The sequence below is a fragment of the Solanum verrucosum genome, unplaced genomic scaffold (genome assembly GCF_900185275.1).
Source record: "Solanum verrucosum unplaced genomic scaffold, falcon-dt-bn FXZP01000253.1, whole genome shotgun sequence".
NCBI classification, from domain to species: Eukaryota; Viridiplantae; Streptophyta; class Magnoliopsida; order Solanales; family Solanaceae; genus Solanum; species Solanum verrucosum.
In genome coordinates, this window is record NW_026019984.1 from 1,649,251 (window position 1) to 1,660,680 (window position 11,430).

Here is an 11,430-nt window from a genome sequence, read left to right on the forward strand (position 1 = left end):
GAAGATATGATAATCTCTCTTTATCAAGTATTAACTCTATTGAAGTATTTGTAGTCTACATAAATGATTACTATTAACTACTAAGGATAAAAAATAATTTAAAATAACTATTTCAAAAGATCACGGCATATAATTTGAAACGAAAAATGATAATAATTCTATACGTCCTTTATTAGTCTAGTACTACATATATACATTGTGTTAGCAAAGTCACCATATGTGTTCGCATTTTCAAACGTCGGCCAACAATATTGGTGGCTAGTAGTATATTATCTATAGGCAATAACAAACGTGAAACGCTTTAAAACTTTCCGACGCGAATTTAAATTCGTATCAGCTTTACCCTCGGTATGTGACTTTCTTTCTGGCGTGAATTTGAATTTAGTCAAACTCCAACATCGAGTGAAAAACAAAAATCAGACATCGAGTGAAAAACAAAAAAAAAAAAACCATTATGTAACCTTAATTAATTAAATCATATTTTTGACTTAAACAAATTTCTTAACCAAGGTAAGTTGCATTAATTCGATATAACCACTTGGTGTCGTTATTAAGTATATATACCTTTTTTTTTAAACCCCTGAATAATTCGCAGCCGCTACAACCTCTGCCAAACCACACAGGGATGTAAACAACACTAGACAAGCCCTATGCGACAGACTCAACTCATAAAACATTGATGGAGGATCAATCCCGGGTCATCCATATGAATAAAATCACCTTCCAAACCAACTGAATCATCCCGAAGGACAAGTATATATACCTTAAAATATTACGATTATCAATATTAGATATCACAATTTAGTAATTTACCACCAAGAAGAATTAATTAAACAAATTTTATTTAACTAACATTAAATTTTTTTTTAGTACTAACTCCTAATTAATACACTTCTAATCCAAACAAAACGCCGGCGTATTTCTCCGGTCCGTCATTTACAAAGTACACGTCCCTCATTTTTTGAAAAGCGTGCCACGTCAACAAACTATCTGAACCGGCCTGATGACACTTCCCGACCGCCCGGTTCACCTCTAACACCTTCGCAATCCGGTCTAAACCGCCATAGAGTTCCTCACAAAACCTCATCAAATGCTTCACATCATAAACATTATTACCGAAAAACACCCTGAAAATCTCCAGAAAATCCTCTAAGTCGCCGGGAAGTTCCCGGCGGGTGAGGATTTTTACGAGGTATGCGAAATCGTAAGCGCTGTGGAACGTAACCCAGCTTACGGTTTCGTTGCATACAAGCCCAGACGACATCATCAGCTCGGCGAAACGACAAGAATCGATTCCGATCACCTTGTTCTTCTCGAAATCGATGCCGTGACGCCGGAGTAGCTCGATTGAGTCCGGAGCGTGTCGATCACGCGCCACGTCGAAATCGGAGAAGTTGAACTGCCAGATGTATCGATTAACACCGGCGGTACCCAGATCCGGTAAGTTCCCATCGGAGTCAGACAATGTAAGTCCTACCTGAATGATGTTCAAAACGTCGACGTTTAATTTCAACATCTTGTAATGCTCCGATGGTAACAGCGGCACATAACGCTGGCGATTTTGCCGGGAAGAAATAACCTCCGGCTTGAAAATCACTCCCGGAAACTCAGTATCCATTGAGATGAATGGGTACTGATCAATTACTGTTCGTATAAGCTCAAACTCCGATTCCAGATTATCCGACCAAACTTCCCGGATCTTAATCGGGTTTTCATCCGAATCAACAATTTCAACAGCCATAACTCAAAATTCAGCAAGATTTTCAGATGGGTCGTCGTAGAAACTTGAATAAATAATGGGTTTGCAGTGAATTCCAGATCTGAATGCAAAAAAAAAAAAAAAAAAAAACTTTGCTTTTGATTTGCTTTTGCCTAATGTTGAAGGGAACTGGTTGTTTTATAGCAAAAAAAGAAGTTTGAGAAAAAGAACAGAAAACAGAATAAATAAAGAAAAAGTTAACAAAAAAGATTCATTAAATGGGCCAAAGTAAAGTTTTTAATTCAGTTTTATTTTTATTTTTTCTAAAAAAAGAATTGTTTTAGCTAAAGGAAAAAGAATTAAAGAAGGATTCTTGTTTTTTTTTTGTCCAAGTTCAACGCGTCTAGACTGTTTATTTAAAGCAACAAGTCGGTATTTTTTTATTTTTCGGTTTTCCACTAAATATTCGGTATTCACATTAAAGTTTGATTAAATCAAAATTCGTATTGAAAATTTTCTCATTAGAGAGTAAAGCGTTCTCTAACAAAGATAATTACGTATTCATGAGGATGTGAATCCTAGACTTTTGATTATAAATGAAAGAATACATATTGTTCCATACCATCGATTGTTTTTATTAGCAAGTTTTTTTCAATGTTTGTTGCGTGTGATGTTTGTGTTGTTACTGGAAGTGAGCAGATTCTGTTGCAAGTATGGTACAGAGTTGACATCAGGGTGTACAACTTGGTACTACTAAATTTAGATTCGATTTGAGAAGGGATTGAATTCGAGATTTTTGATTAAAAATGGAAGAATGAAAGAATATTTATCATTACAATCTTTGTTGGTAACTTGGGTACTCTTGTTTGTGTCTTTTTGTTGTATGTGATAGTTTGAACATGTGATATGATACTAAATGTATGTAAAGTTGAAGTTTAAATAAAGATACTACTTATGTCGTCTAAATTATGTAGTATCGTTTGACTTGGTATAAAATGTAATTCTTAGATATTTATATGATTGTGATTCATTTTATTAAGTGTAAAAGAGTAATTTTAAAATTAAATTATTTCTAATTATAGTAAGTATCATTCTTTGCAGAAAAGATTAAAAAGGAAAGAGTATCACATAAGATGATACAAAGGAGTAGTAAATAAGCTCTTTTGAATCTTATAATATTAAATTAAATATTTATTAAATATATTAAAGCGTAATTTAATTTTGTGATTTTAAACGATACACGTGAAAAATTGAATATTTGTAACGGAGGCGGACCCACATGGTGTCACGAGGTGCACATTTTTTCACACAACATTTTTTCACACCTCTAGTCAATGTATATTGATACTACCATTTTACATGCATGCATCTTTTTTTTGGTTTCTCACTCGATGTTCAGAGTCCATATTAGAGCTTCGGTTAAATTTGAATCGCGTACTGCATGACCCATTCGGGGGTGGCGCTCCCAGTAGGATTTTCTTCATATCTAGGGCTTGAACCCGAGACCTCTGATAATGGTGAAACACTCCCACCAGTACACCACAACCCATGTTGGTACATGCATGCAACAAGCAACGTATATGTTATGTATGAACAACGTAATGTCATATTATTGATTATTAGTTATTACATATTGTGCTTCTAGTCAAATTAATATATGTTTTTCATGTTATTTCTTGATATAGTATATTCTTTTATTAGTTGAAAAATTCTATAAAAAAAGTGGACATCTAATTAAGAAAAAAACATCAAAAGAAGAAAATAACAATTACGTACTAAAATTTACAATGCAAGTACTTAATAACTTAAAATATATTACTTCCTCCGTCCCATATTATGTGGCACTATTTCCTTTTTGGTCAGTCCCAAAAGAATGTCACATTTCGTTATATGGTAAGTATTTAAATGTACAATTTCTCTTTTACCCTTGTTGGTCCCACTTAATCTTAAAATAATACTCCAATACATTTATGAGGAGAGAGAAAAGTGAATCTACTTTTTAATGGGCAATTTAGTAAACATTTCAAAGTCTTCATTTATTTCTTAAACTCCGTGTCTGGTCAAATGTTGCCACATAAAATGGAACGGAGGGAGTAAGATCTTTATGGGGGGAAATAATTATCTATTTATGTTACTATATCTTTGCGATTTTTTTTTTCTATTTCTATATAACCATAGAAATATAGAACAAATGGGAAAAGACAAAACAAAAATATGTAAATAGGGACTAAAAGGGCGGAGCTAAATAGAATTAGATGGAGCAGGGTATGATAGGGCAAAATTTTAGTAGGAAATGACTTAACACTCTTCATTCTATTGTTATTTTCATCTATTCGAGCTTTAATAAATAAAATAATTTGATAATGATATTGATAAAGAATTACAAATGTCTGTCTAAATTAATTGAGATTCGCATAAAATAATGAGTACTTTACTTTAACAAATTTTAAAAATTATACCAATGTATGTCGTCTAAAGAAATTAATATATTAAAAAGGTTTCCTCTAAGTTTTCCTTTTTTACCACACGTGGAAAGGGATTTCTTAATATGATATTTACAATATGTAATAAAAAAAATATGATCCCTATGAAGTTTAATAATTCATTAATCTTATTGGAAATGTGACTAAAAACTAAATAATTAAGTGAAAAAAAAAGAAAAGTCAGCAATTTGGCTAAGTCAACAAGTTGGTGTTTGTTGAATACACATTCTTTTTTTATGGTCTTTGACTTCTCTAATTATGGAGATAAATCAGTACTCAATTTATGTATCATTTTTTGAATTTTGAGATTTAAATAATTTAATTTTTATAATAATTTTTTATATATCTTTTAATTTTTTTATCTTATATTTTATTGTAATTTATATAGTAATTTTTACGTAGTTTTTAAATATGTAAATTTTGTTTCAAAAAACTGAAAGATTTCATGCTCAAATTCAACGTAAAAATTAGATTTTTTGATTTTTGAAATTCGAATGATGTCATGTAAATTGTGATAAAGAAAATATAAATTTACTATATTATCCTTCTCATTTAATTTGACTCAACTAGATTAGTTGACTTTAAGTCGACTTCTGGTCAATTCTGTGTACTCATGGAGACCAAGTAAAACTCTTAATTTTTTTGTAATTATCAGTTTGTTTTCTATTTACTTTTAGTTTATTCATTAAAATAAATATTCAATATAATTTTCTTGTGCAAATTTGAATAGTCGAGTTACAAAATGAATGACACCAAGTGAAAAATCAGAACAAAAAAATTAGAGATAAAAGCGCGATGTGGCAAAAATTCCTTTCATTCCATTGTTGATATTCATAGGCCAAAAACACATATGGGCTTTGCACAATTTAAGGCCTATTATACTTCCATATGAAAACTATTTATTTACAAGAATGGCCTTAGAGGCGAATGCTATTGAACTCTTGGCCTCGTTTGTCTTATGGGCTAAACTTCAATTTTAAGTTTTGACCATGAAGATTTGCTTGCGAGGCGCAAGTTGAGTGTCAGTTCAAGTTTACTCCTTTATAAGATCATGAGTATAATTTTGTATGAATGCACCGCTTATTGTCCAAAATAATTTTGACTCCACAACTTATAATTTAATTCAAACAATTTGTTCTTCCAAAACTATGTTATTCGGAGTTTGCAAAAATATTATCACATATGCATTAGAAATGCACTATTTTTTAAAAATTAGGCACACACTCATCGACTTATTCATTTTTTTTATTTGAAGAGTTTGAACAACTTGATCTCAAAATATTCAAAGTTATTTCAAGAGTTTGAACAACATATTCCCAACAAAGTTATTTGATAATCCAATCTCCAATCGTCACTAAATAGGATTAGCGATAAATTAAATTTTATTGTTTCGCTTCAGAATATATATCTAATTCTTATTTTTTTAGTGCCACTTAATCTATAAATAAACTTTTATGATTAAATTACACCTAACAAACATATTTTCTTCTTTAAAGCAAAAAGCTTACTTTATAAACTTAATTCCCTGAAATTAATCTCTTAATGACATGCATGGTAGTGTAAGAATTCTCTTTATAGTGGTTAATTCATGATAAAATAAAATAAGATATAACATGCATCTCAATATACACTTGCTCCTTCTTTTTTGAATTTTTAATTCGATGTCTGGTATCCTTATTGGAGCCCGACTATTTCAAATTCATACTGTACGGGGGAGCGCTCCCTATTAATTGTTTTTTCATATCCAAGACTCGAACTAGAAACCTCTAATAATGGGAGGAGCAGCCTCATCCGCTACGCCACATCCTTTGATGGTCTCTATATACACTATAAAGTCTATTGTTACTACATCATATATACTTCCTCCGTTCCTTTTTAGTTGTCATGTTGTGTTTTGTCGAAAGTCAATTTGACCAATCTTCAAAGTCAAATTAGATTACATTTAATTATTTGATATTTTAAACTAAAAATTTAGATATTCAAAAAACTATACGAAAAGTACTATATATTGCAATTTTTTGCATATCGATATATATGATGAAAAAATACATCATAAAATGCTAATCAAAGTCCATATAATTTAACTCTAAAAAAGAAAACCATGACAACTATAAAGAAACCGAAAAAATACCTTTAAAATATTCAATGAATTCTTTAATTAGGAAACACCAACTGTTGAAGCTTAATTCTATTTGGGTCATGTGACTCTTGCCAGAAATTGTACACTTAATTGAATGATATGAGCCCTCTACTAATGGCTAGCTATTATTGTACTATTATCATTAATCAGATACAGTACAACTTGATATTTATGTATTTATTTACTTCAAGAGAAATTTATTTGACAATTACATATAAGTGGTAGGGGTCTAATTGTTGATGTGAGGTGGATTCATAAAGTTCAAACATATTTTTAATATCTTTTCAGTATTCAATATTAATTCTGTTAGAATCTCATGTAACGGTCCAATCTATTAATGATATTGATTATTTTAGATCTAAGCTCCATCACATAATTTAAAAATGTGTTACTAGGGTCTAAAGTTTGCTTGTGTAGATCATACCCAACATATACACCCCCTTTAGGCTTTAGGGATTCAATATCTTCACTAAGGTTTGTCCCATCATCATTTACGATTGAACGCAAAGTGATTTTGATATTATATGTTACAATCCACCCCGCTAGTAATATTGTTCTCTTTAAAATGCATCACTAATAAATACGACTGGTTCTCTTATAATATTCACTATGATTTCTTGCATTTTGTTGATGTGGGATTCGCCTATAGAAAAGTCATGACAACATATACTCCCCCCCCCCCCCCCCCCCCCCCCCTTAGGGATTCAATATCTCCACTGGGATTTGTCCCATGCACTATCATTTAAGGCTGCAATACGAAAGTGATTTTGATATTATATGTTACAATCCACCCCGCTAGTAATATTGTTCGCTTGAATATGCGTCACTAAGAAATAAGACTTGTTTTCTTAAAATATCCAATATGATCTCTCGTGTTTTGTTGATGTAGGATTCGCCTATAGAAAAGTCATGATAACATACACCTTCTCTCCCTTTTAGATATTCAACATCTTCACTGAGATTTGTCCCACAATCATTTAAGGTTGTAGTACACAAAGTGATGTTGATATTATATGTTACAATTCAATCCGCTAGTACTAATGTTCTCTTGAAAATGTGTCACTAAGAAATAAGACTTGTTTTCTTATAATATTCAATATGATCTCTTGCGTTTTGTTGATGTGGGATTCACCTATAGAGAAGCCATAACAACATACACCCCCTTCACCCTTTAGGGATTTAATATCTTTACTGAGATTTATCCCACCATCATTTAAGACTGCAATACGCAAAGTGATTTTGATATTATATGTTATAATTCACCCTGCTAGTAATATTGTTCGCTTGAAAATGCTACTAAGAAATAAGACTTGTTTTCTTATAATATCCAATATGAACTCTCGAGTTTTGTTGGTGTAGGATTCACCTATAGAAAAGTCATGATAGCATACACCCTCTTCCCCTTTAGGGATTCAACATCTTCACTGAGGTTTGTCCCATTATCATTTAAGATTGCACGTAAAGTGATTTTGATATTATATGTTACAATCCATTTTGCTAGTAATATTGTTTGCTTTAAAATGCTCACTAAGAAATAAGACTTGTTTTCTTATAACATCCAATGTGATCTCTCGTGTTTTTGTTGATGTGGGATTCGCCTGAGATGTTATGTCCAAATTAGACAAAGTTTGTGTTGAGTAAGGCTTATTAGGAAGTGTTTAATAGCTATCATGACTTTTCTATATCCACAGCTGATTCAAAATCTTTAATTGAAAATAAAAAAATCATATTCATCTCATCTCAATTCTTAGATAATTTTTCGTTCGAGGTTATGACTTATAAACATTCCACATGCAATGAGATTTATTTTTTATAAAAAAAAAGGAAGAAGAAGAGAAAATAACCTCCATTGATAAAGATGTAAAACAACTTATTTAATGGCCACTATTTTGATAATGTGATAAACTAATTCATGTTGGACTTTTATATTGCCCATTTAATTAACTAACAGCTGCAATTAATATGACTAATGAATATAAAGAAGACTCTATAATATTAATTACTTTCGAAAACTACAATTTTATTTATTACTTTCTCTTATCACAGGAATTAAGATATAATAATTGATTGAGTTAATTTTACCAAATCACTCTTATTAAATATAAGTCATCTAAATAATGAAAAATGGATATTCTAATATTTAATAACAAGGGTAAAATAGACATAAAATGGTAAATTATTCATTGATTTTATAAACTGAACAAATATTGTTGGACATCCCAAAATAGTATAGTGGACAAGTAAAGATGAACCGAGTGAGTAATAGTAAAAATGATACTCCCTTCGTCCCTAACTACTTGTTCACTTTTCCTTTTTAAGTTGTCCTTAATTACAATTGTCCATTTTGACAAATCAAGAAAGACCAATTTTTTGTTACCTATTATATCCTCAATTAATTACTTTGAAAAATATAAAACTTCTTGAAAATCTTAAGTTTTTAATTCATCTACTTCATAATTAATAGGGGTAAAATGGTAAACTCAATATGTCAATAATTGTTTTCTTAATATGTGTGTCAATTTAAAAGTGGACAAGTAATTAAAGACAAAGAGAGTAATAAAGTGTTTCCATGTTATAAAACTCATTTTTTTTTTGTAATTAATGAAGGTAATAACAAGGGATGTTGCAACAAAAATGTAGTTGCATTTATAGTAAAGATAGCAACTCTACATGAACTACTAACATCAAAATATTAATTAATATGATGACCAAACCATAGTATAGTAGGTTTCATTGGGTTACAAATTGCACTAGTTGAATACAAAATTCCCAAATTTTCATGATCACACAATCCAATAATATCAAGATAATCAAAACTAAATAAAAGCTATAAGCTAATATCAATTGAGTTGCGAAAACTTCTTGATAAGTATATTTTAAAAATATTCAGAACTGAATTCAACCTGGTCCAAGAATCTCCTTCTAATTGTTCTGGAACAGTTATGAGGAGATTGATCTCTACGAGCAATACTGGATTCTGCTTCTGACAACAACATGTTTGATCCTTGATTACTTTGAGTTCTTGATTCTTTCCTCATGGAATAAATCAAGCAAAACAGTGCTCTTGCATTTAGGGCATTTTGGTTTATTTACTGCTAACATAACATACATCAAACATCTAGGGCATCCCACAAGCATCATTGAGGTTGTCTCTGAGCTACTAGGGCAATCGGAAAATGATCGATCATCGATGGGGTTCGGTTCTTGAGAAACACAAGAGGTGGTTGGTGATCTTATGATCTCCATTGAAGAAGAAGAAGAAGATGATGATCTTCTTGGTGGTGAAGGTTCATCTCTTGGAAAAGTTGCCCTTGGTGGTGATAAGTTTAGCTTCAAGTCAACTTTTGCATGTGTATGGTTCATTTTTTTTTTTGTTTTCTTCAAACCTATCCCACAAAATTCTGTATTATATAATATAAATAATAATTAGAAAAAATAAATAATGATAAATACAAATTTTCGAGGTAAATTGGCTCGTTGACAAGGAATTTTTGATGAAAAGTATGTCGAAAACGTTTTTAGAATAGCCAATTTCACAAGAAAATTCACCTTTTCAGTACGATATAAATATATAATATAACCATCAAAGTAACAATGTTATGTAGGGTTAATGAAGTTCAATTGAATTCTCTAGACAGAAAAGTATACAACATATATAGGTAGATGTTGAATTTTCTTTAGTGTACTATTATTTAAATCTCCTTTTTAAAATTTCTAATTCTGTTATAAGCTACCAACCTCCCTCGAAAAAACAAATAACCAAAATAAAAAGAGGTGTGAACATGAAAATTAAGGAGAAATCTAAAATTACCTTTGATGAGAAGAGTTGACAATTGCCTAATTGTGTAGATCAAAATTTTCTAGCCAAATAAGATAAGTGAAAATTGAGAGAAGAAAGATTGGTGGAGGAGGAAAATATAGCCTAAGTTGGATAAGATTTATATAGTAAGTTGGATGAAAGAGAAGTTATGAGGCTTAGTGCAAAATTAATTGTGATTGCAACTTGGATATATATATAAATATATCATGACTTGAACTTATACTGATAATGTAAATGACTTAAATTTATATGAAATTTACTCTTTTTAATTGATTTACCAAATTCTCTCTCTTTCTCTCTCTATACAGGGGTGTACATAGGTCAGGTTGATTTGATTTTTCATTAAAAAAATTTAAATCAATTAGATTGGTTTATTAAATCTAAAAACAAAATCAAACCACATAAAATTGGGTTTTTTTGGTTTCGGCTTTAGTCGGTTTTTTCGGTTTTTTATAATTATACGGTGTTTGAAAAAGAGATCAAATATATTTTCACTTACTTGTGTGATAAACTAAACTTTAAAACTGTTAAATGAATAGAAATCTTCGAAGAGACAGTAAAATTCACATGAGTACAAAATACTTTTACTGAAATATCAACGTTCATTATGTTAAATTAATAAGATTAAAGGCTACAGTCAAACTAAATACAAAACAAAATATTTACAAAGTAAATTATTAACTTCGAATTTAAAAAATTATAACAATATAATTATAATTCCGATCTTAATACAAAATAAAATATTTACAAAACTTCATTATAGTAAAAGAAATAGTTCTACAGACCGACAATATAAAATTTTTTGTACATCAATATATTTTAATCTTGAAAATTGAGTCATCACCATTAATTTCTTTGTGTATTGAACTATTTTAAATTACATTTCATTAGCCGAAGAAACTTACTATATTAATTTAGTTACGACTGTATCATATTAATAATTAATATCTATCATAACAATACATACGTAATCTATCTATATATAAAAGGAGAAGAAAAAAAGACACATGTCAATACCACAAATTTTCATAATTTTAAATAATTAATAATTATTAATAATTAAATAAATAAATATAGACACATGTCAATAATTAGAATTAGAACGACATATGTCAACACCACAAAATTTTAAACTTTTAAAATTTGACTAATTTTAAATAATCAATAATTAATTAATTAAATATAAACACATGTCAATAATTAAAATTAGACCCATTTATTAGACCCAATTAATTCTACGGTAGTTACACAAAATTGTAAATAAATAATAATAAATTATTAGACCCAA

General features: G+C 29.9%; 1 protein-coding gene across 1 annotated transcript; it reads right to left on the reverse strand.

The window, feature by feature from the left end:
• Window positions 1–818: 818 nt before the first annotated feature.
• On the reverse strand, window positions 819–2,130 carry LOC125818096 (probable CCR4-associated factor 1 homolog 11). Its single transcript, XM_049497620.1, has one exon. It carries the CDS (start codon window positions 1,739–1,741, stop codon window positions 884–886), a length of 858 nt encoding a protein of 285 aa, XP_049353577.1. The 5' UTR covers window positions 1,742–2,130; the 3' UTR covers window positions 819–883.
• Window positions 2,131–11,430: the final 9,300 nt, after the last annotated feature.